We start from the raw sequence: 27,876 nt of genomic DNA, 5'->3' as shown, positions 1-27,876 counted from the left end.
TTGTGTTTGCGTTTGTGGCTGCAGTTCATGGAGGATGAAGTCATGACTGTAAACAACCCAAATAATTACATACCAAAGTCGCTGTGTAAGCAAAATTTGGTCAAAACAATTTTTTTTTCCACTGTAATAACAATAAATGTAATGTGTGAGAATCCCCCTGAAGAAAATAAAAACAAAGGGATCATACAAATGTGTAAAATGTAAATGTAGCATGCAACCTTACTGTTTTGGAACAAACTGATAAGCAAGGGCATGTTGCACTATGTGGAACAGAAGTGAATTGGATTAATTGAATTTAAAAAAACAAAACAAAAGGGAATTTGGAGGCTGAGGGCCTGATAACTCGATGATAGCATTACTTATATGTGAAACCTGTGTGCCAAAAAATGAATTAAAAACAAAATTATAATGATACTGGTATTTTGTCTTCAAGGCTAATGCCAGATATCTCTTAACCCTTGGTTGAAAGTCTTTGTTTCTTCATAAAACTGCTGATGGAGTCAGAAGTGTTTCTGAGTGACCACAGTTAATCCATCATTCTAATCAGATGATTGTCTATGGTCTAGGTTATTAAATCAAAAACACCCCTACTGTCAGAAAACAGTCTGTATAAACTGTATAAACTATGGCAAAAAAGTTGTCTTAAGTGTTTCTGGATATATCTCCTGGGAACTGGTTAAACCAATCAACGAAATATTTAATGACAAGCTATTTTGCAGAAAACAGCAGAAACTGTTTCCACTTTTGGATGGGCGTGTTTACTACTTCCCTCTTACCAGGTGGTGGCAGTAATGCTCCGTTTCATATTTAATCTTTCTACGATTGCTTAACAGAAGAAGATCGATGTTATCCGAGGATAAGTGTGTTTTGTTTTGTTTTACATGCGAAAATGTGATAAATTTGTAACGCCATGTAATTGTTAATGCCATCTTGCTATGGCTGAATTGCCTGGACGAGGAGAGGGAAAGCCAGACCGCTGCTGATGGTGAGCTTTGTTGACCTATTTTCAGTTTGTATAGAAGCCAGAAATGCCTGTCAAGGTTAGCTAGCCAGAAGCCTGCTAGCATGGCTGACAATAACATGATGGGTCTGACGCACAGTTCAGTAATGTCATTATCCCTGGTTTGTTGTTTTAAATGACGTTTCCCCTCAAATGTATGTAGACAATATTCTCAAATATCTTTAAAAAATGGGAATATGATTTTAAGACACAAAAACGTTTTTGTGGGAAAGAATGAAAGGGGTCGGTAAACAATACCACATCTGCTGGCTTACATGGGAACATTTGAGTTTACAATATTACCAGCTGCGTCACTAAACGAAAACAAACTAAATGCGCCTTTTTGTAAAGATAACTACTCTTTTTATCTCTCCAACGGAGCCTTAACTTTTCCCAGCTTGCCTTGTACCAGAGGAGCAGAGGACAAGATGCTGCTAAAGATGCCCCAGAAGCTGCTGAAGACTGCCCATTACATTGAACTGGGTAGCTATCAGCACTGGCCTGTGTTGATACCCCAGAGGATAAGACTGTACACCTACGAACAAATCCCCCTCTTCCTCAAAGAAAACCCTTACATTACAGATGGCTACAGGGCTCACCTGCCCTCTAAACTCTGCCTGAGGAGGTGGGAGTCAAATAGGAACCATATATACATATACTGTATACATCTCAACACTGTTTTAGGTTTTAAGTTAGGGCTGTGTTTTAGATTGCATAAAAACTCTTTGTATTTGATGGTTTAGCAAATGCCCAACATTTATACTAAATGTATATTTGTGTGACATGCTCTTCTCTCTGATTTCTAATTTAGCATTTTTATTCTGTCCAATGAGACTGTGAATATCTGGAGCCACCTTTTGGGTTTCCTGCTCTTCTTCTCTTTGGGGGTCAACGACCTCTCCTCAGTATTGCCGGCATCTGGAGCAGACAGAGAGGACTATGTCATCTATGCTATAGGACTGTTCTGCTTCCAGGTAAAGCTGGGATTGTTGGGTGAGATGAAATTTGTGCCTTTTGTTAAATAAATGTGTTTGATATCAACAAAGTTCTGTATTCACATTTTTTTTTTTTACTGTGTTAAGACTTAAAGGCTGAATCTGAATCCAAGCATCTTTGCCTACTAAAAGACTTAACAGCAGAGGTGTACAAGTATTTTATTTGAAACTTTTTATCCTCCTTTGAACAGCTACATTAAAGTTAATTGCATCATTTTAAGCTGAGTATCACACCTGTGTTAGTAATGATACATATAGTATCATACATCAGAATGTAGTTGTATGGCTTGATAAACATGCTTATCTGGGTTCACATTTTCTGCCACAGGTGCAATCAGGCCACCTCTATCCATAAAGGTGTGTAAGCTATGAGTGGGTGCTATTGTTATAGAGAGGAGGGTCATAGTGTATGTTTTATAGAAACCTACAATAGAAATGGTAGAGTAGTACAGAGCCCCCATTGACAGCTATACAGTGTTGAAAAAAGGTAATTGTTACTGTGTTAGAAATACACATTTGGCATTGTGGGTTGTTTAGCAACGTATAATAGGATTAGATCTTGATAATGTCCTAACTTACAAATCAGAGTGTTTAACTCTCACTTTAAATGTGTGTAGAACTGCACAATTTGGTAATAATATGCATTTGCAATTTTACTTGACAATACTGCCATTGTGATATAATACATAAAAGATATCATACGTCTACTTGCTTATTTATCAAGGAAAATGCCGAGGACAATGATAGTTTGAGGTGTAAATTTTTAAAATCAAAACATACAAAAATAGGTAACATAAAAAATAAGAAACCTGAAGTTTATACAGTACTGCTTTCAAAATAACTTTTTATATATATATCCATACATTTTTTAAAGTTTCCTTTTTGAAAATAGAGGCACTTCTGCAAAGTGCAATAGTGACACTATAGTAAACTTAAGGGCCTTTCTGCAGGCTGATTTGTAAGCCTATGAAGTACTTCTTAATACAAAAATGATTGTGGCTTTTTATGCAATAATGTAATTGCAGAGCTGATTTTAATTTTGATGAGATTAATTGGGCATCATTATGATATTACAGTTTTCCAAAATCTCTGTATAGAGAAGTATCTGATTTCTTTGATATTTACAGACAAAGGAGCTAAACTTCATTGACTTACAATCAAAATAGCAAAATAAAAATTGATTGAACATGATTGTTCTATGAGTACAAAGCAAAATCTCACAGATTCTTCCAGTTTTTGATAATTCTACATGTGTGTTAATCCCAGGTGTGCATGTTGTGTTCTGTGGGATATCACCTCTTCTCCTGCCACCGATCAGAGAAAACGAGCCGTCGTTGGCTGGCATTGGACTATGCAGGCATTTCTGTTGGCATTCTGGGCTGCTATGTTCCTGGGATATTCTATGCTTTCTACTGCAATGCTGTAAGTGCATATATCATTTACCTGATCCCAAAATGCCACCATTTGGTTATTTTTCTCATGTTTCATACAAATAATACGCAAACTCCCTAGCTCTATCAATAATTTCTTAATGGTTTCTCTTCCATCTTCCAGTTTTGGCGACAGGTGTACTTGTTGACGGTGTTGTCCTTGATCCTGGCCGTCTTCTGTGCCCAGGTCCATCCTCGTTACCTCAGCAATGACTGGCGAAGAATACGGATGACAATCTTCTGCTGTGTGGCTGGCATCAGTGTGATTCCTGCGTGCCACTGGGTTTGGCTCACTGGAGGATTATCTGCTGATGTTGTACAGGTCAGAAATGCATCAGTGTAACAAAACAAAAGCAGAGTGTCATCTTGCTTTTACATTTTTACGCACTATATGCACTCTTTGGCTTAAAATATGCACTATTTTAAGCCAAAGAGTAAAAAAAAAGTTTGTCAGTGGAAATAATGTTTACTGATGCTTTTGTCTAAAATTGGGGTAATGGTTTTGCTGTAGATTATCCAAAGCAAAAAGCCTAACTTTAAATCTCAGCATTTTCTTCTCCACAATAAATGATTAGTCACACAAACTTGATTATTAATACTTCTATACACAGCTTTTCCTGCCCCGTGTGATTGTGATGTATCTGATAGCTGGGTCGGCCTTCTTGTTTTATGTGACCAAGATCCCTGAACGCTACTTTCCTGGTGAGTCGTTCTCTTCTGTCCCTGTTTACTGTAGTCAGAGGAGAGAGCTGAAGGAATAAATCAGCTGCAATACCCCATCAACTGAAAAAGAAAATACCTGTAACTCAGGTTGTTCATTAAGTCTTAATGATTTATGATGTAATATCTGATTTTGTTGTCTCCATGCTGGCTTTGATTGTTTTCCTCAGCTCTGTAATTGGAGCATTTTCTTCTCTTCTCTTGTAGGCCAACTGAACTATCTGGGTGCCAGCCACCAGGTGTGGCACATTCTGGTGGTGTTGATGTTTTACTGGTGGCATCAGACAGCTGAATACATCATGCACTTCAGACACAGCCAGGCCTGTCCAACCCCAACCAGCAGCAGCTAAGTGAAACTGAACAAACAATTTAATGGGAAAGCAATCGGTTGCAGACCAATACTTGCAAGTGGACATTGGTTAAACCATTCTATTAATATTCAAGTTTTTTTTTTTTTAACCTGTTGCCTGATGAAAAGTGTCTACCTAAAGGTATTCAACCACTAACTAGGAAAAGATGTTAATCAGAGTCTGGTAATAGTGACTTCCTTCTAAGATTGCTGGGCTGCTTGAACAGCACTTACCCTGGCCAGCTGTTGAAGGCCAGTATCTTTATTATGCAGCTGAGAGTGACTGGAAGCTTGTACATCTGAAACTAAAAACATAAGATAGGTTTCAAAGTATGACGATTTAATAAATAAACTCCATTGAGGTTGAGAAAATCAACTGTGAAGCTCTCCATATTGCACCATTGCCACTATGAACATTGCATGAAGGAGTTTATCCATAGGTTTAGATTGTGAATTTATGTATTAGCCGGTGTGAACTTTTCTTTGCATCTCTTTTTGTTTCATCTGTCATTTTTCACTAGACTAGACTGTATGTATAATCTGATGGTGGTGAAAACCACAGAACAAAAACATGGCAACTGGACATTTGACATTCAGAAACTGTGAAATGACTTTCTGAGAGACGCATTAAGTCTCAATGCCTCATTTATTCGAAGACTAAGAACAAAGAGTCAAAGATCAATCAGTGATCAATCTGCCTTAATTAAGATTTAAATAATGTGGCAATCCAATTAAGGCTTGTGTACATTGTTTTCCATTGCTTGATATGTGTATTTTTATTTTATTTTACTTTTTGCTGCTTTGAGTATCATTTAGTCTTTGCTACAAATAAGTTTTCAGTTTAAAGAGAGTATCCCTTCCACTACTCTTTTTAGTGGCCAGTTTTTCTGGTTGAACTAGACAGCATCTCATCAGCCCGACTCCAAGAGCACCAATGCAAGCTTAATTTTTTAACAGTCAGCACCTTGGCTGTAATTGTCATAATTAGGTTATTCATTTTGGACTTAGTCAACTGATTGAGTCATCACAAGGCAGGTGATTAAAAAAATCCCTACTCGCCCTCTAGATCTATTTATTATGACCTTCCTACGTCAGTCTCCTGACGCCATAGCGCTTGATTGTGGGATCTGGCCTGAAGCAAAAAAAGCTGAGTTTTCTGTTTTTTCCCAATGAGCTTTCAAAATAGTGAAGAAATAATAACATCAATCCAAGGGGATGTTTATTTTAATAAGGATAATCAAATATAATTCTGGCCAGCTCTCGAGTACAGCTTGTCTGAAAAACATCCCACAATGTAGCATTTATGGGATTTCTGGTTTTAAATCTTAAAGGGAAGCAGTTTAAACTTATCCTTGGTGATACGCACTTAATTTTGACTTTTTTTTGTGTCACCACTTTGATTAAAATAAGATAAATTCGATTGGCTTTTTGAGCTTACATCATTCAAAATGGCATATAAAAAACATTTAAAAATAAGGTTCAGAATAATTTCTCCATGGCTTTATGTTCTTTGGTTAACAAAAGAGAAATTTAATTGTAATGTTGTTTATTTGGACAGGCATTAGTATTTAGGTTAGTTGGTCAGCCAGGTGACCTGTAAGTGTTTTTTACAGATATCAGCTGAAGTACTTCTCATGTCACAACTGCAGCCCTTACATCACTGTCTGTTACAAAGGCTAGGTGTATGAAAATCCTCCCTAGGCCTTCTTTAAGCTCATGTTTAGACCAGCTTAAAGTTTTACATAGTTAACTTAGGAATAATTATATTTTTAGTGTTTTATTTTCTGTCTGTATTTCATTTGCCTTAGTATCTCCAAGTATTTATACTGTTTACACGTTCACGGTTGCAGCAACCATACTGCAGAAAAAAAAGACACTCAGATCAGTATAACCTTTACTCTCTCTGTAAGTCCATGTGGTTTGTATAAAGAACAGTTTGATATTTAGAACAAATAATTCCTTTTAGATGAGATTCCTAACTGCCATGTTCTGCGGAGCTAGGAAATGCTCTGTACAGGTGCAGAAACAAATGACTTTATGTTGCCTTTTTTGAGGATGTTTATCATTGAACATGAACTTGACACTTTAGCTATCATAGACTGCTTGATCTTTTCTGGAATGATCTCTTGATTGTTTTATCCTGTGTATGTGTTTTTTCTTGAATATCATTCATATCATAAAGCACCAGCACTGACTGACAAGATGTATATTTATTTCAGTGCCTGTGTGGAAATATATTTTTAAACATTTTGAATGAATAAAGAATGCTGAAAGGTAAGTTGTTGAGCCTTATTTTTTCACTAGTATACAGCTAAATCTTATTTATTTTGGTCAAACATAATTACCTAGGGGTTAGTGGGCCTGATATTTGGAATTTGTGTGATTATCTGTTGCATCATTTTATTCTACAGTCTGTGGATAATGAATTAAAAGTGGGGTACTTTGGCTCTGCTGCCAGGTGTGTTTCCCTCCCTGGCTCTGGTTTCACTCTCTATAGTCTTAGTCTAATCAATCTGAATGAGCTTAATCTTTACCACATTTACAATGCCTAAAATAATCTTTTCCTAAGCCATAGTTCTCTTGCCGACTGAATAAGACTGTCCTCCAGGATTTTCCTGCATTTATTTTCTCCCTAGGTTGTACAAGCCTACAAGGGCTGGCTGTCAAAGAGCATCCCCACAGCATGATGCTGCCACCACCATGCTTCAGAGTGGGGATGGTGTGTTTGTGGTGACTGCAAAACATAGCATCTTGTCTGATGGCCAATAAGCACCCTTTCTTCTCATCAGACCAAAGAACTTTCTTTCACTTGTCCACGGAGTCTCCCACATGGTTTTTGATGAACTCTAGTTGAGATCAATATTGGTTTTCTTCAACGGTGGCTTTCTCTTTGCCATTCTCCCATAAAGTTTTGGCTGGTAAGTACCTGGGCAACAGTTGTATGCAGAGTCTCTCCCATCTCAGGTTCTGATGCTTGTAACTACAGAGTAGTTGTAGATGATGTCGTGGCCTCTCTTACTAGTCTCCTTCTTGCATAGTCACTCAGTTTGTGAGGACGGCTTGATCTAGGCAGATTTACACATGTGCCATATTCCTTTCATTTCTTGATGGTGGATACAACAGAACTCCAGGGGATGTTCAGTGCCTTGGGCATTTTTTGTATCCATCCCCTGATACTTTCAATAACCTTTTCCCTGAGATGTTTGGAGTGTTATTTTGTCTTCATTGTGTAATGGTAGCCAGGAATACTGATTCACCAGTAACTGGACCTTCCAGACACAGGTGTCTTTATACTACAATCACTTAAGACACTTAATTGCACTCAGGTGATACCCATTTCACTAGTTGTGAGACTACTAGCACCAAGTGGCTGGACTTCTGTTGAATTAGATTAGTCACTTTTAAGGGGCTAAATATTTATGCAATCACTTACTTTATATTACATTTTTTGTCTAATTGACATTACTTTGTAGAAATCTGTTTTCACATTGACAAAGAGGTTTTTATATTTAAAAAAAAAAAAGTAAAAATATATATCTACATTGACCATGATGGATAAATAAAATCAATTAAAGGGTAAAACCCCAAGGGGGTGAAAACTTTTGTCAGGCACTTTAGATGATGAACACATTCATGCATTAGTAGTAGTAGTAGTAGTAGTAGTAGTAGTAGTAGTAGTAGTAGTAATGGTAGTAGTAGTAGTAGTAGTAGTAGTAGTAGTAGTAGTAGTAATGGTAGTAGTAGTAGTAGTAGTAGTAGTAGTAGCAGTGGTAATGGTAGTAGTAGTAGTAGTAGTAGTAGTAGTACATCCAGTTGTATGTTATTCTAAAAAGCAGTTTTTGCTACAGAAGTATATTTTGTTTGTCCTAAGTATATACACTCAACAGCCACTTTATTAGGTACACCTTGCTAGTACCAGGTTGGATCCTCTTTTGCCTTCAGACCTGCCTTCAAAAAGGTGTTGGAAATATCCCTCAGAGATTTTAGTCCATATTGAAGTGATAGAATCCCACAGTTCCTGCAGGCTTGTCGGCTGCACATCCATGATGCAAATCTCCCCTTCCACTGTATCCCAAAGATGCTTTTGAATTGATTTCTGCTACTTAAGTCAAAAATCTGACCACTTACTGTTTAATGCATAAACAGATTAAGGTGCAGTTTTCAGAGATTAAAAACTCACATTTATGGTACTTATTTATCTAAAATAATTATTAATAAAGTAGCCTAGCTTTATTGAATGACAAGTTGAAGTCCTTTCACATGTTGTAGACCTAAAGTTTTAATAACTTAAATTTATGAATGGTTCATTTTTACTATATATGCATATTGTTTCCAAATATTGGTTATGGTCTTATAACTTACTAATAATTGGAATCAGAATCAGCCCTGAAAAACCAAGATCAGTGTTAATTACACATTTAGACAAAAAGTAGCAGGCAAAAATATTTAGTGTGTAAAATCCATAATGAATTACTAAAAAGCATCATGTGTTGGTGTCTGATGTTGAATGTGAAACAATAGAGGGCAGTATTGATACAGAAGTTTCTATTTTACATTAGAGTTCAAAGTAAGTGCAAATAATCATATTCAGTCTTTAACATATTAAGATTTTTAAAAGCTTCTACTTTACAGTAAATGATCCATGTTAGCCTACACAACTTATTTATTTAACCATTCATTGTCTTCTATGGTAGATAGTTTTAAAACGTCTCACTGAGTGGAGTCTCTTTCCCCACTGTCAAATGAGTCACCTTAGTCACTGATTTAAAGTTTCATGTTAGCTGCTCTCTTTCTTTACTCCGTGTCATGGGTCAAAAAACACCATTAGTGCTGGTCAGAGGCCTGAAGTTTATTTTCAGTCTTGTGTGTTGTGGCTGATAATTATACTTGGAAATGACACACTATCTCTGAATCACTTCATGCCCAATGAATATTTTTGTCCAGACCAGTTGCAGTGATGGAAGTTGGGCTGACTGCCAAGTTCTTGACTTTTTTTCTAGGTTTACAAGAGAGGAAATACTTTACAAACTTCTTTGTACAATGACCAAAAAGAGGCATAGGTAAAACACAATAGTATATGGATATTTTTGACTACAAAAGCATGTTTTAAGAATTCCTTTGATTAGAAACCTTTCAGAAATTTTGCAAGGTCTGAGATTAGTTCATTTAGAATTAAATATCTCCCAAGGAACAATATTTCCCCAAGGCTGCTTTCTTTATCAAAACAAAACAAAAAACCCTCCAAAATATTCTTGATGCCCTTTTATGCTGAATAAAGAAATCCTTATAAAAATATATTGTTTCTGTGTGTTCATGACATCATGTGATGTTTGGTGTTGTCAGCCTGAGGCCGCTCACACTGCAATTGAAAGTGACCTGAATCTGATTTTTTTGCTCACATGACTCGTATCTAACTTTTTTCTGACAGTCTGAACAGTGCAAGTCACATTGAATCTGACCGTTTTGAATCAGATTCAGGCCACTTTCCTATGTGGTTCTAAATCAGATACGTATCTGATCTTTTGGAAGTTGACTGCAGTGTGAACAGGCAAACAAAAAAATCAGATCTGAGAAAAGATTAGAATTGAGCATTAAGGCCTGCGGTGTGAACGTAGCCAGTGTGTCTCCAGCCTGTGTCTGTGAGTGCAGCCTCTTGATTAGAGTAATGTCACACACCTGGGCTTAGAGTGAGGAGGTTATTTAAAGCTCCTGCAGTCGCACATGCACTCTCTCTCTGACCTGGCCTCCACAGGTATACCACACTATGGTTTAGTTATGTTAGATTAGGTTGAGCTTTAGTTATGTTTGCATTTTGCAACATTGATACACACATTGTCCCCACTCATGCACATCCCACACTACTGATTTTACTGACTTAAATACTTCATGCTGTAAATATTTAATTGTTCTAATTTGAAGTAACTTAAGTAATTTGGTTTAATTTGGTCTAATTTGGCTTTTCAGACTCTTTAGTTTGGTTTATTCAGTTTAACAGTAAACAGCCTGATTTGATTATTTGATTTGGTCAAATTTGGTTCAATTAGAGGAATTGTTTGATTCAAATGTTTAATTTGGTTTAATTCAGTTTGATTTGAACAATAAAGATCTGTTTAAAACTTTACCATGTTATTGTCTCCCTTCTTTGGTGTGACCACCTGAGCCAGGTCTTGACATCCGTGTTATGTTCACGTTCACGATTTTGAGTCTATAGGTCAAAATATGACAGTAAAATTCTCAAAAGTGCTGATCCTGGATTAAAGTTACTTACAACTTAAATTCTTTAAATGACACCAGTTTCATTAAAGTTTTCACATTGTTGTCAGGTTTTTTTATTGCAGAGCTGTTGAAGTAGAGAAGTTTGTTGTACATTGTGTGTTGAGATATAAGCATTACTCAACATTATTATATATCTTAACTAATTTAATCTTTGACAAACTTTGTACAAGGACACTGCTTACCTCTGGTATTTTTTCAGTTAATGAATAAAAGATGGGCCCACCAGAAATTCCTGAATGTGTAACTGCTTTAGATAATTAAAGGAACATACCAGTGGTTCTTAACCACTAGTGGGCAACCCTTGTGAGGGCAGAAGCACTAAGGGGGAGTTACTGATGATCAAGTCTTTGGAGTGTTTAGCAGATCTAAAGGGGGGAAAGTGAGGACTCAAGGAGGCAAGAGAAAGGCTGAGGAGAGGCTTCCATCCAGCCACTCTTCCCTAAGCCCATATTAGTAAAGGGATGCAGTTCAGCTGCAGGCACTCCCTGCTGTAGGATACCAGATCACATCATAATCTATCGTGTTCTATTATGATACATTTTACTTTATACCAAACTACATCATTTCTTGATCTAACATCACAGTTCCTGTTTTCTTGAGAAGTTATTGCTACAGTTGATGTGAAAAACATCAAATCAGCACAATGATCTAATCACAAATATGATAAAATTCCTGTTTTTTGGATGGGTGGCAGCAATAGGTTGTCTTTTTTCAGAATTTGAACATGTATAGACCTCATTCACACTATGACAAAGGCATCAACATAAAGAGGCCATCAGTATGAACTATAATCCCATTCATACCCTTTCATATACATTTACATAGCACTAACGCAGCAGGAGCTGGGAATCAAACCCCTGACCTTCTGGCTGAGAGACTTAACCACAGCCATATTTTTTATGTTTCTCCACTGGGCAAACAGGTAAAGAACAGATTATATTACATCCTTGAAAGAATGAAATGATGTTCATTAAAAAATCTGAAGTTTTAATAAATCACTGAGTATAAGGCAGGGTTTGTATGCAGTAGTCAATGTCAGTACATCAAAATGGGGTTAAAATAGGCCTTTATAAAACAAGTGATACAATCTAGATTAAATTGATACTACGTTTAAACACTGGTGACAAACATGTATGAAAAATGCATTGCAATGCAAGATTATTTTGTATATATACAAGAATGTCTACATCTTCACCAGTTTCTCAGCATTTGTTTTCTGACATGATAAAAGTGAACAAAAAAGTAAAAATAGCTCCTTTTTAAGTACAACTTCCCTTTACAATTAGACTAGGCTCTGGAAGTTATACTAGTTTTAATCTAAGTATACAACTTGGGTCATAACAGAAAGACAAAAACATAACTTATATCAGAGACCAAACCCACACTCAATCTGCAAGGAACAAAAAAGTTTTAACCAATCAGAGACAGTGAAGTGGAGACTTTTGACATTACCTTCTGCCATCTGTTAACACACATACACATACAAAACATATACAGGAGCACCTGGGGGGAGATCTCAGACATGTTAAAATCCTTGCTTATTTCTATTCTGTTACAGACTAGATAAACTAGCATTGCTTTATCACCAGGGATAAGGATGAGAGTAGGCCTACAGGAACACGGTTCTTTATTGAGTTAAGAAGAGTTTAGTTGTGACCTCTAGTAAATACACAAGTTTGTAGGCCTCTAGAGGAAATATACAACACAGTGTTTGCTGTGCACTAATGTACTCACTGATATTCAGTGCTGAGTCCCTGAAAAGTCTTTTGATGCCTAAGATGATTAAAAAATATATTCTGCAGAACAGAAAACCCTGGGTGTGCTCATTTCCTTCCTTCTTTTCTTTCAGCCATGCCTATACCTGTGTCCAGCCAGGAAGTTATCTGGGGCAAGAAACAGAAAGAAAATAAAAGTGACCAAAGCTGGCCCAGTTTGTTTGAAATTCAGAGGACCTACCACAGACCTAGAGCCACAAAATAACAAACATGTAGCAAATAGGTGCAATAAATGTGTCTCTAATGTAACCATAGGGTTAACCAAAATTTACATGACTATACATGTGCTGCCACAGTTGCTGTTTTCGCTCTGGCAGTGCTCATTTTCAATACAAAGCTAATGTAGTTCAGGATTTTCAGGACTCAGTGCCCTGAGCAGAAAAAAAAAACCCAAGGTGGTGCAGAACTTCTGATAATGGAGGAAATGAAACTGTTCTGGCTTGTCTTTTTATGGTTTAAGTTTCCAGGTCAGGATTCCCTTACATTTGTTTTTGTGCTTTTTTGGTGAAATTTCATAGAAAAAAGGAATATGATGCATATTGAGCTATCTAAAAATGACATTACTGATTCTACAGAGGAAACCAGAGGTCATCTTGTATGACTTAGCAATAAAAAACTCCCTCAGAAGTGCTCTAAAACTGAGGTTGTGAGCACTGCCAGGGCTAAAGGTGCCAGCTATGGACACCAGTCCTAAAGGATATCTTTCATCTAGAACACCTCATCAGTACTCATGTCTATGAATGTTGCAACTAGATAGCCAAAAGAGTCCCAGAATTGTCCCTTCTGCAGGAGATACAGGTTTTTCTTTTTTAGTGGTGTGAGGAGGCTTACCAATAAATCAGCCAGTTGCATGGACTGGTCTTCAGTCGACCCTAGCAAAAGAAAAAAGCTGGCTTTTAACCCTTTTGAGGTGAAAACAAACAGAGAACAAAAAAACAGTCCTCTTTGCTTGCATTGGTGGCAGTGTAATCCACGTCAGGGACGGTGATGTGAATGAAGTAATGAAAATCTGAAAAACAGCCTTGCCACGAAGTTTTAACTGACATGAAAATACAAGATTTAAAAGGCACTTTGCTTCTTTAAGGATACTCTCCTTTCAAACAAAAATAAATTTACCTTAATTTTGACTCAGTTTGCCCATTATAAGGCACCTCTTTCAGAAATAATAGTACTGATTGTGACTTTTTAACTATGAAAGCTATATTTGTTGAAAGCTGACTGCTTCTAAGAGTGCTTATTTGTCAATTCATTCAATTGTGTATTATGTGGTTTGGTCATTTTGGATGTAAAGCATAAAACATTGCCATATGGTAGCTGTGCTGGACAGAACTTGGAAAAAAAGCAGCCTCAAATTTTTCAAATACGGCTTTTCCAGGTGGCTTTTTTAGAATTACAATTCACCATTCCCTCTCCTCTTTAAGCTGTTCTACACCACAGAGTCATCTGACCTGTTTTCTGCCACTGCAAACATACTGTTTGCATGAAGAACTGCTGCATGTACTGTATGAAACAGTAAGCCGCTCATATCTTCGTCATTGTTCCCAAAAAAAAGTCCTTTCTGTAAGATATCTGTGACTGAAGTGTTACAGTTTGCCAGGAGTACGCTGACTCTGATGTCTTTGTATTCTCTGACCAGCATTTTAAATGTGGCCATGCCTGTGGAGTCTATGAAGGGGATGGCTGAGCAGTCTAAAACTATAGTGTGAAAATCTAGCTCTCTCTGAACAAGTCCAACAATGACCTCTCCATTGTTTGTATCTCCATTTGCCTTGGCTTGTTTAAAGGACATCACTTCAGCCTTCTTCTCTGCCTTTTTCCTCTTAGTCATCTCCAAGAAAGGTTCCACTCCGACAGCTTTGTACAGGGATTTGAGGAATGTGTCCTTGTTGGCGTAATACAGTGGAGACTGGAAGCGAAAGACTTTTATCCGAGGTGGTGGCAGGAGGTTCTTATACTCTTCTATGTCCTCATAAAGATCAGTGTCATTGGCTCGGCCCAAGAGAGAGACCTGACCGGAAAGACAGTTATAGCATTACTAAAGAATAAAACCTTTTTTCTCCCCAATTTCTCCATTTTCAAAACTTTTAGTAATTGTTCTCAATTATTAGCCATTATTAGGATTAGACCCGATACTTACCTTAGGATTCTGGGTCTTGTAGATGACACAAATCATTGAAAAAACTACTCCAACAAGAAGACCCATCTCCACACTGATCAGAGCTGTGGCTGCCATAGTAACAAGCCAAACAATGGCATCGTTTTGGCTGGCACGCCACTTAGAGGGGACATCCCTGAACTTCCTCAGAGCCCCCCGAAGGCTGACAATAATAATGCAGGCAAGCACACATTTCTGGAGAGAGTAGAAGTAAGGGGCAAAGAAGAGGAGGACGAGCAGGACAACCAGGGCACTGATCAGACTGGAGACCTGATGGGGGAGAAAGAAATGAGAAAAATAAAATTCTGTAAGATGAACATCTTAAGCAAAGGATAGATGGATAAGTAAGCTGCTTTGCAGCTTTGATGGGTTCTATGTGGCCTTGAGACAGAATTAAGTAAAGTTTCTAGAAACCCTTTTCCCTTTGATTAGGGGCAAAAAATGCTAACAACTACAAAAAAGTAAAATCAGTTTTTCTTTTGAGAGGAAAAGTCCTAAAAGTGTTTCAAGCTGATACTATTCCAAGGGCCATAATCCCTGGACCACCCATTTTGTTGCCATTATGGAACTAACTTATTCACCCTAGTCAACTAATATCGACAAGGAAGCTTAATAATAACTAATGTATGCTAAAATGTCCCATCAGTGCTCAAAAGTAATAATGCCAATCATAAGAGTCATTGGAAGAAGAGAAAGGATTGGACCAACTTTCAAGAATTATATTTGGAAAATGGTGAAAAGCACAAATTATACCTGTGTCTGACAGCCTGTTGAATCCTTCACCATGGTTTTTGCCAGTGCTGCACTGGTGGTGAAACAGTGAAAGAAGGAGGGGATGATGTTACAAAAGCCGATGGCCAGCATCTCCTGGTTGGGGCGAACTGTGTAGCCATTTTTCTTGGCAAACATTTCGGACAGTGACACTGTAAAGGCAAAACTGCAAAATAAAATAGAAATTGGTTAAAAAATGCTTGGAAATTCTCTTGACCTTACTAAAATACAAGACATTTTAGCCCCAATATAATTTACATCAGGGTAATCATGTTGCAATTGCTTTGCATGACAGAGTTTTCTGAGTAAAGTGTGTGAATAAAACAGATGTTTCCTTTTTAATGGGGCATAGCATTCTTATTTCCCTCCATCTAAAACAGTCTGATCTGAATAAAACATTCATGCCATGCTTTGATCAAAGTAAAATATAGATCATGCATGAGGAATTTTCTTTAGCAGTGGCTCTAAACAGCTGTTTCATGGTTTCAAGGTTTTATTGTAATGACACAATGTGACATCACAGTGGGCACGGATTCTGAACAGCTCATCGGATTTTGTGTCTTCAGACCTAAAACGACAGTGAGCAAAGGATTGCTGTTCCTTATGAATATTCACATCCAAATATACAAATTCAAAATATACATAAATATATATGCAGAAATACTTACAAGTTGTGTTTTTTTGTAATGATATACAGGTGCATCTAAAAAATTAGAATGTTTAAAAAAAAAATCATTTTTCTCCTGTGATTTAATTAAATTTGGACTTGATAAAGCACGGTGGACCAACAGCAGCAGATGAAATGGCACCCCAAAACCATCACTGACTGTGGAAACTCAAAACACTGGACTTCAAGCACCTTGGATTCTGTGATCATCCTCTAGAGTTGAAGGCCTTGATTTTCCAAATAAAATTCAAAATTAACTTGGAACTTAAACAGGACTTTGGGCCACTGAGTAACAGTCCACTTGTAGCCCATTTCCTAGGCATGTTTGTGTGGAAGCTGTTGATGCACTAACTCCAGCCACAGTCCACTCTCTGTGAAGTTCCCGTAAGTTCTCAAATGTGCTTTGTTTGACAGTCCTCTTTGGGCTGAGTTCATCCCCATGAATGTGCTTTGATACAGCCTGCCTTATCTGCAAGGACCTTCTGTGGCTTACCCTCTTTGTGGACGATGACAATGATTGCACTCTGGACATTTTTCAAGTCAGCAGTCTTCCCCATGATTGTGGTTTGTTTGGACTGAACCAGAGTGAGGTAATGTAGGCTCAGGAAACATTTGCAAATTGGACTTTTCCACAATATTGTATTATTTTGAGAAAGTGGATTTTTGATTTTCATGAGCTGTAAGCTGTTATCATCAAGGTTTAAACAAAACAAGTCTTGAAACATTTTCCTTTATATGAGATTAATCTAGAAAATATAGAAGTCTAACTTTTTGATGTGAATCACAGGAAAAATGAACTTTTACATGATATTCTAATTTTTTGAGATGTGGTTTCCATAGGATTGCTACGAGTTGGTGTAATTTACCTGATGACAGCTAGAGGAATTGCATCTAGGGCCACTTGTGGCATCAGGCTAAAGCTGGGCACTTGGGGAGGAATGAACCCAGTGGGGATGTGACCAGAGACACTAGAGAGGTAGCGGTTGTTTAGGTCACCAAAATGGCTGGCCAGCGTAGCTCCTGCCACTACCACTAGCTCGGTAGGCAGAGGGATCTTAAGACGATTTTTGTAGCGCTCCTGGATCTCTTTACCTGCAACTGTGATTTAAAAAAAATGCATAGTGTTATTTTATGTTAAAGATGATAAGACAATTTCCTTAGTCATTACAGAGGCTATTATGGAGGACGTTTAATAAAGCAAGAGGCAGGTGCTCACTTTTTAAGTTTTATATAAGATAGATTCCTTTACCTAATATTGATATACAGATGGCACTGGTGATGACGTCACAGAAGTTAGTGTCATGAATGTTTCTAAAGATGTTGATCCAGGTGATAACAACTGTGCCATATCCCTGGTGACGGGGAATCTTTAGACCCAACAGGTATTTAGCCTGCACAGTCAGGATGGTGAAAGAGGCTCCTGTTGCAAAACCATCAAGCATGGGAGCTGAGAGATAAACAGAAACAAAGCCCAGTCGAAATACTGCCATCAAGACCTGTAAGAAGATAAGTAGAAAGAGCAGGAGAGAAAGTGAGAGTTTGACAATAGACTAAAATTTTTAAATAATCAAATGAAAAATTATGGTATTCATGATCCAGTCACACATTTTTTTTAGTTTAACAGATGATGACCATATGAACCTCATGTTGGCACAACAGTTTGATACATTTCTCAATAATTACTGGATGGATTCTCATAGTTTTCTACATGGAAATGTGTATGACATACTGTATGTGCCCCAATGAAGATGAATTGTTGTTGCAACTAATTGTCTTTCCATCTAGTAACACCATCAGTGTCCGTCTTAATTTGTGCCCCACATTTTTTGCTACCCATCCAGCAAAGGATAATCAACCTGTGTTAGACTACTCATACATATTTGGTACACTTACAAATGGCCTTGGCCTTTTGCATGTGCACTGACCACCAACTTCTGCTGCTTGACTAAAGGAAAGGATAATTATGAAATGATGATGGTGTCGTGCCTGGATAGCTTGAAGTCTCAGAACCAGGACAGCTCTGTTCTTTACAAACTATCAGACTACATAGTAACAACCTAGAGTCTGTACCTAAAAAAATATTCATTAGCACTTCTTGTGGACAAAGACTGCACAGGTTACCTTTAGTTTAGATAGAGTAAGAGTGTAAGTGCTTTGTTCCTCTACCTGGTAGACACCAGCCAGGAATGTAAGTGCAGCTGCGATGCTAATGGCATAACACTCCTTCCCACACTGCACACCAAACAGCTCCACAGCTGTAAGATTTGTGCCCATTGTGTCATTAATCACATCAGGACCAGACGCTTTGGAGTCTTCATTGAGATCAAAACCGGCGAGATACAGCTCCTTGTCCACCACCTGTTTATATTTACACAGGGAAAATGTAAATATTTTACTTAGATGGAATTGCATCCCAAAAGAAGACAATATATATGCTTTAAATGTGGTGAAGAGGCAAATTTGTATAAAAATAAAAAATGTGTGATCGTTACTTGTTAGTTGTGATCCATTTGGCCTACCTGTCCCACCATGAGGCTCATGAGGCTGAAGATCCCCACAGAGACATGTCTGGATGTACCCATGAGGAAATAAATGATATTGGCATAAAATGAGGTATATAAACCATAGATTGGCTCCACTCCTGCCAGCAAGCAATATGCTATGGCCTGCGGTACCAAGATGATACCAACGATGAGCCCAGACATCACATCACCCCAGACATACTCTTTGAGCTTGTATTTAGGCAGCCAGCACACCACAGGGAAGAAACCAGTCAAGGTGGACCGGACTCGGGGCCCAGAGCACGTCACACCTTTCTTCAGCTTGGATTTGAGGACTGAAACTGCAGGCTGTCGCTGTCTAAACCGACGTTCCAGGAGAGGCTGTGGGGCCACCGTGGATTCTGCAACCTTAGTAACCTCCTCCATGGTGTTGTGGTGGAAGAGGTGTTAGCAAGGTGAGAGGAAGAGGGTGAGGAGGAGGGCAATGTGGTCAGCTTTGATCCTGGGAGACCATTATACAGGAGACAGGAAGGAGGGGAAATGGACAGGAAAAGAGAAACAAAAATGGTTTTACTCAGTAGACAACACAATTTCTTTACATTTTTTTTCTAAACTAGATCTTGTATGGACACTGTTTCTTGGTAGGAAGGTGTCAGATTTTATGTTATCCATTCATCCATCCATTGTCTATAGCACTTATCCCAATGGGGGTCGGCTAGAACCTATGCCAGATGTCATTGGCAAGAGGCGGGGTACACCCTGGAATGGTCACTGGTCAATTGCAGGACTGACATATACAGAAAGACAACAGGCACGCTCACATTCACACCTACGGCACATTTTAGAGTCATCAATTAACCTAGGTGGTGGGAGGAAGCCAGAGTACCCAGAGAGATCACACACATGCACGGGGAGAACATGCAATTTAAGTTTCAGCACCAACACTGCCAGTTTCAATTTTCTGATATGGAACAACAAAGAGTATCTAATCTTTTGCTGTGATATTATTGAACTAACATTTAGCCTTTCTAGTCAGCTCCCCTTTCCCAGAGCACAAGTTAGACAGCTACTAAGCAGACTTGTTGGTTTTTGTCTCTTTGTACTGGTGTGGTCTGGAAAGTGCACTGAGGTTGAATGAGGTCAGAAGCATTATAAAAGTATACAAACAAATCAATAGATCTAATTGATTAACCAACCACTTACATTGTTCTCAGGACAAAAGAAATAGTTCAGGAGATGAAAAGAGGAATGGAAGTTTTAAGGTTTTTTTAAGGTGGGAAACTAAGTGACGCATCTAACCACTCTATTGGTTCTTGGTCTGGTTATGTCAGTGTGTGGTCAGTTCACCAACTTGTCCCCGACCACAGGAAAACCTCCCTAAATGGAAAAGCAAACTGATTCAGTGCCAATAGCATCCATTCCTTCAGCAGCAAATCAAGGCTGCATGTTAGCCCATATTAAAAAATATGCTTACAACAGGGTTAAAGGATAAATTTATGTTCTCATGGCTCATATTTTGTATTTGATGAGGTTGATTTTTTTCACAGCCCTCTGTCAAAACTCTTATCATGGCTCAAAGTTATGCATTATGTATCTTTACATGTATATACATAGGCAGAGCAAGGGGTGGCTAATAGGCACCCAAATGTTTTGTTAAAAGCCCCGAACCTTCATGTCAGTACAAAGTATGTTGCTTATGAATGTTATGGTTGATAAATGCAAAATGATGTAAGAGATAAAACAACTGGGCTTTGTTGTTCTCAAGATGGAAATCTCTCTGCTATGTTTTTGGTAGAAGTGCTCTTTGGATCATTTCCACACCATTGTCAGGCAAACAATTTAACAATGAGTCAATTTTATTTCCTTTTTTAGGAGCATTTCTTTACTAATTACTGTTAATGTAAGCACTGAGGCTGCAAGATGGTGGAGTGGTGGTGCTGTTGCCTCACAGCAAGAATGTTTCTGGTTCAATCCCCCTGTTATAGTGTTTACATGTTTTCCTGCGGGATCTTTTTGCATACTCTGGCTCCCTCCCACAGAATAAGGATATGCTCATTAGGTTAATTAGTGGTCCTAAATTGCCCGTAGGAGTGAGTGTGAATGCTTGTTTGTGTCTTAGCCCTATGATTGACTGGTGACCAGGCCAGATTTTACCCTGTCTGTCTTCCCTTCCTCAAGCCTCCATGACCCTGGAAAGGATAAGGGGTATAGATAAAGGATGGATGAAAGAACTGACTGGCAGGTATCAGTGTTTGCTCTAATTATAGCTGGTATGCTAGATTAGCTTGACAGCTGCCTAAATCACTAGTTAATGAACAAGCCCTGAGCTTTGAATGTTTAACACTATAACTTGGATGACTTCACATTTGCTAAGTTGTTTTGTGCTCCTTCCAGTGGAACCTCTATAGCAACATTCAACAGACCAATGGGTGGTGTATCTGTGGCTGTGTGCATAATTCTCATACTGTACTTTTCAGAAGTATATCTTAATTAATTCTTAAAATGAATTATTCCTAATTAAATCTATCCATCCATCCATTTTCTATACCGCTTATCCCATTCGAGGTTGTGGGGGCGCTGGAGCTTATTCCAGCTGTCATTGGCAAGAGGCGGGGTACACCCTGGAATGGTCACCATTCAATTGCAGGGCTGACATATAGAGACAGACAACCAGGCACACTCACAATCACACCGACGGCCAATTTTAGAGTCACCAATTAACCTAATGAGCATGTTTTGGTGGTGAGAGGAAGCCGGAGTACCTGGAGAGAAGCCACATGTGCACAGGGAGAACATGCAAACTCCGCCCTGACTCCGCCCTGACTGGGAAGCGAACCAGGGACGTTCTTGCTGTGAGGCAACAGCGCTAACCCCTGCGCTGCCGTGCATTCCTTATTAAATCTAATTGTTATAATTATTAATTCTATTCTCTCAACTCTTGTCATGAGGGCACTGGTTCATGTTTTGTTCTCAATAACTAGAATGCCACTAAATATCTTGTTTATTCATGACTCCTCCAGGGTTACCAATGAGAACTATGGTGATATCCCGTGTAGTCTCATTATCAAATCAATATTTACATTTCTCCAACATTTACTTTTAATAATCCTTCGACAAATTAATGGCAGTCATAATCACTAAATTGTCAAAGTTTAGCAGGTTGACAAACCAAACTGATCTGGTATAAATGGGGGGAAATTGTTGTTGTTGATGGTTTATACATGACTGAATAATTGTCACGCTGAGCAGGACAGATTTGTTTCATTTGCACTTAGCCAGGAGCTTTGCTTAGCCAGCCTTACTGGCCTGCATGGCTAAAGTCTGACAATGTGCTTTTTCCCTCCTGTCTTAATTTACTCCATTTCATTCACCCATCAAATGCTTCAAGTGGTGCTTTGGAAACGAATATAATCCCTTTTTGTTCAAGTGTGTTTCCCTAAGATGTTAAACCAGCCATGTCTTTGGTCAGTTCAACCAAATCACAGAGTAAAATGACTGTTTCTTGTGTAACCGCTAACTATAGTATTTGTTTGTGTGTTTTAAAGTCATTTTTTACCAGGGTAATTTATCCTAATTTGATACATCCCGCAAGCTGCCACTATTTTTTCTCCATAAGGTGCAGGGGTTTATTTCGGTAGCAGCTGTGTCTCAGCTGAGATAATCAAGTCTCTGAAACCATAAAACACTCTAAATGATGTTTTATCAGCCTCTGTCAGCACAGCAACAGTGGCATGTGCTCTGATTTATTTTTCCCGTGGCCGGGCTGGTAACTCACATGGACTGATTGGATAGACACATAAAAGAAAGAGGAAGACATTTTCATAATAATCAAGTGCATCATCAAATGAAGCTAAATGCATGCATTTCCCTTTATTTTCTTCATTGCTTAGACTAAGGCTGTCTAAGCCTACAGGACAAAATGTCTTAAATTTGCAGGGAAACCAAAATGTTGTCTAGTTAGAGTATAAATGAGTCTTTTAAATACAGCTTGACTTGTTCACTCTGGAGGACGAAGAAAAGATATTTGTGAAAAAGAATAAATGTGTTGTCTGGAGGTACGAAACCCAGAGTAATAGAAGCTCTTTTTGAATTAAAAAAGAGCTGCATTGCATTATTGTTCGCCTTTCCTTGAGCAGATTAAAACTGTCCACAAACAGGTTTTCTTTCAAGTAGTGAAAGTGAGACACCTGATTAATGGCTGAGCATTTCAGGAATCACACTGAGGACCTTTTGCAACTGGAATATTAAATCTACCTCCATTTCAACCATAAAAGGCACTGAAAACAACTGATTAAAGCCATTCTCTAAAGCTTTTCTGACCAATGCTTTGTGCCTTTAATCATGTTATATAAAAGCACCCCACAACTGCTTAGACAGCTTTAATGGCTACCCTTAAAGGGACGATACAAGTGCATACTGACTTCACACATAAAACAGAACTGTTTTGCATCAAAATGCAGTTGGTAAGCAAAAGGGACATTTTTGTTCTAGGCTTTGTGGATAAAAATGAGAGGATTGCTGTATTTTTAAGTCTTGTGCATATTCTGTAAATAACAACCTTTTCAAAACTGCATCTTTATCAATTGTATGTATTTATGAGAGCAAGGACTTGTTGAAATTCTTCAGGTTCACTCCTCAGTCATAGAGACTACTTGCCCATGCAAACTTTCAATTGTAAAACAGACCAATAAAGATAGACAAGAAAGCAAGTTGTTCTAGTTTTTGACCCAAGAAAAACCTATAAAACATGTACGAGTCAGCATCAACTATGTTTAACTGAAGTCAAAAGCCATGTTTCAAATGATCTGACATTTAAAAAATTCTAAAGGTCAACATGCAGGGCTTAAAACTGTGATTTATAATAAAATCTACTATTTATGTGCTTTAATTGAAAAAGATCAAATGACTCATGTTGGAAAGGAGTCAGGTAACAATTTCAGAGGTTCCTCTTTCTTTAAATTGGTTTATACATTCTATCAGCTTTTCAGCATCACCAGTGCTCTCCAAAATGGACCAAAGACAATTATCTGTATATCAAACAGCACTGAGAAACATATAATCAAACTGAATTTTAATCTCCTGAATGTGCTTTAACAGCAGAGAATTGCAAGTTAATTAAAAATCAAAATAACCCTTGTGAGAAGATCAATTCATGATTTAAGAAAAAGTCCTTGAAAAAATGTTCATGGGACTTGGACCAAATCCTCACGTTTCTCTGATGGATTACAAAAAAAAAAAAAAAAAAAAAAAAACCACTACATCATGTTTATAGACAGATCAATTCAAATGAATAGAACACACAGTTACAGCTGGTAATGTGGAATAACTCACCAGCAGAGTCCTAGCCTCAGGAAGCAATAAGACCACAAGTCTATGATATGTTTTAAACTGGCTTTGCATGGACTGTTCTAACTTAGTCTCATTCTCTGCCTGTCAAACTTTCTCTCCTCTTCTCTCTGTCTTTTTCCCTGTCCTCTCAACTTCTGTGGTCACTCGCGTGGTGGGGCAGCAAATGTGAGTGTGATGTCTGCTGGATAAATAGTAAGATAAGAGCAGCCCTTTGCTCCCCCTCACACTGTTCCCTATTGGCCTGTTAACCCAGAGAGGGTGGGACGGATCATACGTGTTTGTTTGTGTGTAAATCTGTGCATGTGTGTCTGTGAGCGAGAGACAACTCTGGGCAGGAGGTTAAGCTAAGTAAATTTTTTACTGAATCACAGTTTGCAATCTCCCCTGTGAGAAGCCAGAGCCTGCGTTTGTGCTTGCAAAGTGAAAATGAGTACAGAGCAGACATATGTGTCAGCATGCCACACTGTTTAAATGCACCCTGTAGAAAGAGTGGATTACATAGTAAACAGGAGATAAGCTGTACCTGAGGTGCAATAAGTAAAGAACTTTTGGTGTTATCTGTGTGTCCTGTGAGAAAAACAACCTATATCTGCTTTAAATACACCAATATCAGACATAAGTGAAGTGTTGTGTGTTAATCAGAAGTGGAACTATACCCAGTAGGTTGGATGAGAACAAACATGCATGCAATGACAAGAATACATGGTTAATGTGTGTGTAAGGCTTACATGAGCTCCAGTTATGTCAAAATCTTTATCCCTGATTCTTGTTTTCTAAGTTATCCTTCTCCTGTTCCTCAGGTTTTTGTATAAAATCATCTAAATAGTTTGATAGTGTTGCTAAATGCTGTCAATACAAAATGACCAACGAGGAAAAGTAAACACATGTTGATCTACTTTTAATTTATGTATATTTTACTTCTTATAAGATATTTGGCATTGCACTATTTTCTTCTTCTAATAACATAAAATACTTTATTAACAACTGATATTCAGTTGAATTTTTGTCGTTTGTAGGCATTTGAAGATTTCAGATAATTTCAGTCCAGACTGACATCTCTTGGTGCAGACTTACATGTATCATGAGTGTGTCCATAACCAGGTTAAGTTCTCTCACTTTTGTGTAAAAATGCTGATGAAATGTAAACCTTTAAAAACACAACCAGAACCAGAAGTGCTACCTACAGTATTTGATGTATGTCATTGCGTTAAAATATCTTTGAAAAAGCCCCCATAAACTATGCAGTTTAAACTAAAAAACAATGGTCGATTGGTTCAGACACTGGGTTCCAACCATGGGGTCCGGGACCCCTCAGGGTGTTGCCACAGATCCAAAGGGGGCAAAATGCTTTGTCTGCTCTGAGGTTGCCAAATTAGGTTTGTACGTATTAACTTAGCTAATACATATTCCTTACAAATGTGGCCCATTTAAAAGGGAAATAAACAGGCTTTCCAGTGGTGTAAGACTTATTGCCAAATATAGTAACAAAAAAGAAATAATCTACCAATCACAAATTTCCTTACTTTTAAGTTAATTCCTCATGATCTTAACTTTATAGGATAAATATGAATAAAATAGGGCTGGTAAATGATGATGAAATCATGATTAATCTCAGCATTTCCAAGTTCATTGTGATTAATCTCTCCTTTGTTTTGCATTTTGAAATTCCACTATTTTGCATTTAAAACTATTCATGTTTCATTTGGGATTTTTTTTTACCATCTTAAACTATGGGTAACTGTCTTTCTGTATAAAAACAAGCATGCTTTTATCTCGAAAGAAAATAAAGAACTTCAGGTAAATTGAATTTTATGACATGAAATTAACCCTGGAGAAGGGAACTTGTCAATGATTGAAAAGAAATAAAGGAAGAGTTAAATGCAAATTATTTCCAAACAAAAAGTACAGAAGACTTTGGACTTGTCCAGTGAGCTGTCTTGTCTGTGAGTGTTTTAAACTGAAATGAGACATAAAGGAGCAGTTGTGTTGTGTACTTATTATATACCACTGTAGCTGCAGGAAGAAGCTGCAGTGGCTTAACCAAAGTGTGCAAAATGGGACAATAAAACATGAAATTAATGTAATTTTTAAAATGCAATGCACTAACTATGGACTTCAAACAACTGTGACTAATGCATTATTAGTGACAGCCCTAGAATGAGTATTTCACATAAACGCTCTTCACAACTGTGACTGAAAAACCTTTTTTTTTTTTAGCAGTTTTCAGCGTAGCTGGTGAATGAAACAGTCATTAATTTAGCAGTGATTACTCCATTAAATAACATTAAAGCTGCCAACACCCATAGACCAATAAATTTGCTGACTGGCTTAGCCTCTAAGCTGTTAATTTCGGCAAACTGTAAAGGCCTAAAAAAGAGAGATGTTAACAACAATCCTTCAATTGAACTGATTAAATTTATTCACTAAGTAGTGTTTATTACCCCTCACTAGCAGTGGGTACCGTTACTTGAGTGTCAAATGTTTTTTCCTGGTTAAAGAGGCTGTTATGATGTGCAGTGAAATGCAAATGGTAGTCACACTGCAGAGACTGATAAGAAACATCGTAGTTGTGAATTTTGTCTGTAAGGATATTGTGACATATTTGTTGGAAAAAAGACTTAACTAGAATAGTGATAACAAATGGTATGAAATAATAATATCAGATGAGCTTTACTTTCCTGATTTTTTTTGTTTTGATCTGCCTTAATGTCACTGTCTGAGACAAAAGTGGGTCTGTGTGTAACTGTGTGGGTGTGTCTCTGTATGCATTATATAGTGGAATGAATGGCATCATTGTCAGAATACAGACATGGATGTTAACATCTTTATGTTCTCTTATTCAGTCAGAGTCATTTATGATTGGAGTCACATTTGTAACAAACAACTGACATGTTCAAGGAGAGGAAGATTTGTAAGAATTTGCGTGTTTATTTTTGGCTCTAACTATGTGCAGCATCACTGGAAAGCTGTCAAAACTTGAAAAAAAACAAAACAAATGTAAGTCTAAAAGTTTTTAGCATGCCATGTCCTCTGTTACTCTCTAACTATAAAGCTAAAACAAGCATTTGACCTGAGAGGATTATTGCACTGCCCCTTTAAATCCACCGGCAGCATCCATCTGTCTACATGTCTGCTCCCCAACATCCTCTTTTTTAGACACACTTTGTTTATCTGCAGAAATACAATAGTATGAGAGAGACTCACCCATAGAGAAGCAGCAGCTCGAGTGCAAACAGGAGGCAGCTTTGGCCATATCGCCCTGTGTGGTTCCTCTGTGTACACCATCAGTCTGATTTTACTCTACCCGGCCGTCCACTCCGCTTCTCGCTGTCTGCTTCTGACTTCTTCCTGCTTCCGTCTGCAAAGCATGATGGGAGCAGCACTCCCTGTGTAGCTCCTATCCGTGGATTGGAACTGAGCAGAGGGGGGAGGGGAAAGGGGAGAGAAGACAGAGGGAGGGAGGAGGACTGTAGGCAGTGGATGGTGGTTACCATGGCGACTAAGCTTCTGCATGCACAAATGGCATCCTCTCAAAACTACAAATCTATTTTGGTCTCAATCAATAGCTGTATTGGAGTGAAATTATGTCTCAAACAATGTTTATGTGTCCAAACAAGTGTCTTTCTTACTTCACATCATTAAAGAATCTTTTTAATGTTTGACATTTTATCCTACAGAATTTTTTGCAGATTTTTTGATGACGTCTCTCTGATACAGATCAATCTGTACACTTGGATTAAAAAAACATAGTTAAAAAATATTTTAGATTTACTTCCTCTACTGTTAAAAAGCCAGGGATTTAGACTGCAGCTGTTTAAGATGATGATGCAGTAAATGTCTGTAAGCAACTGAGCAAAGATATTAGATTTAAAATAGATTACAGTGAAT

General features: G+C 37.9%; 2 protein-coding genes across 8 annotated transcripts; one reads left to right on the top strand and one right to left on the bottom strand.

Annotated features, from left to right (window-relative positions):
• The first annotated feature begins 830 nt into the window (after nt 1–830).
• LOC121525259 (progestin and adipoQ receptor family member 3-like) lies at nt 831–6,772 on the top strand. 6 transcript variants are annotated; one of them, XM_041811146.1, is made up of 7 exons: nt 831–984; nt 1,378–1,625; nt 1,812–1,974; nt 3,262–3,417; nt 3,550–3,747; nt 4,037–4,127; nt 4,353–6,772. In XM_041811146.1, the coding sequence occupies exons 2-7, from the start codon at nt 1,429–1,431 to the stop codon at nt 4,493–4,495; spliced, it is 948 nt and encodes a 315-aa protein (XP_041667080.1). In that variant the 5' UTR covers nt 831–984; nt 1,378–1,428; the 3' UTR covers nt 4,496–6,772. The 6 variants fall into 6 exon arrangements, with proteins under 6 accessions (XP_041667080.1, XP_041667082.1, XP_041667081.1 ...); XM_041811148.1 differs by having other exon boundaries at nt 831–985; nt 1,413–1,625; XM_041811147.1 differs by having other exon boundaries at nt 831–985; nt 1,398–1,625.
• Nucleotides 6,773–11,774: 5,002 nt separating this feature from the next.
• On the bottom strand, nt 11,775–27,330 carry slc26a1 (solute carrier family 26 member 1). 2 transcript variants are annotated; one of them, XM_041810301.1, is made up of 8 exons: nt 27,193–27,330; nt 18,658–19,141; nt 18,305–18,496; nt 17,388–17,634; nt 17,005–17,236; nt 15,454–15,637; nt 14,683–14,970; nt 11,775–14,553 (listed from the first exon to the last, which is right to left on the bottom strand). In XM_041810301.1, exons 2-8 carry the CDS (start codon nt 19,063–19,065, stop codon nt 13,972–13,974), a joined length of 2,133 nt encoding a protein of 710 aa, XP_041666235.1. In that variant the 5' UTR covers nt 19,066–19,141; nt 27,193–27,330; the 3' UTR covers nt 11,775–13,971. The 2 variants fall into 2 exon arrangements, with proteins under 2 accessions (XP_041666235.1, XP_041666234.1); XM_041810300.1 differs by lacking the exon at nt 27,193–27,330 and adding an exon at nt 23,971–24,114.
• Nucleotides 27,331–27,876: the final 546 nt, after the last annotated feature.

This window comes from Cheilinus undulatus, linkage group 17, assembly GCF_018320785.1.
Source record: "Cheilinus undulatus linkage group 17, ASM1832078v1, whole genome shotgun sequence".
NCBI classification, from domain to species: Eukaryota; Metazoa; Chordata; class Actinopteri; order Labriformes; family Labridae; genus Cheilinus; species Cheilinus undulatus.
The sequence above is the reverse complement of the archived record's forward strand: the minus strand, read 5'-3'. Positions and strand labels throughout refer to the sequence as shown.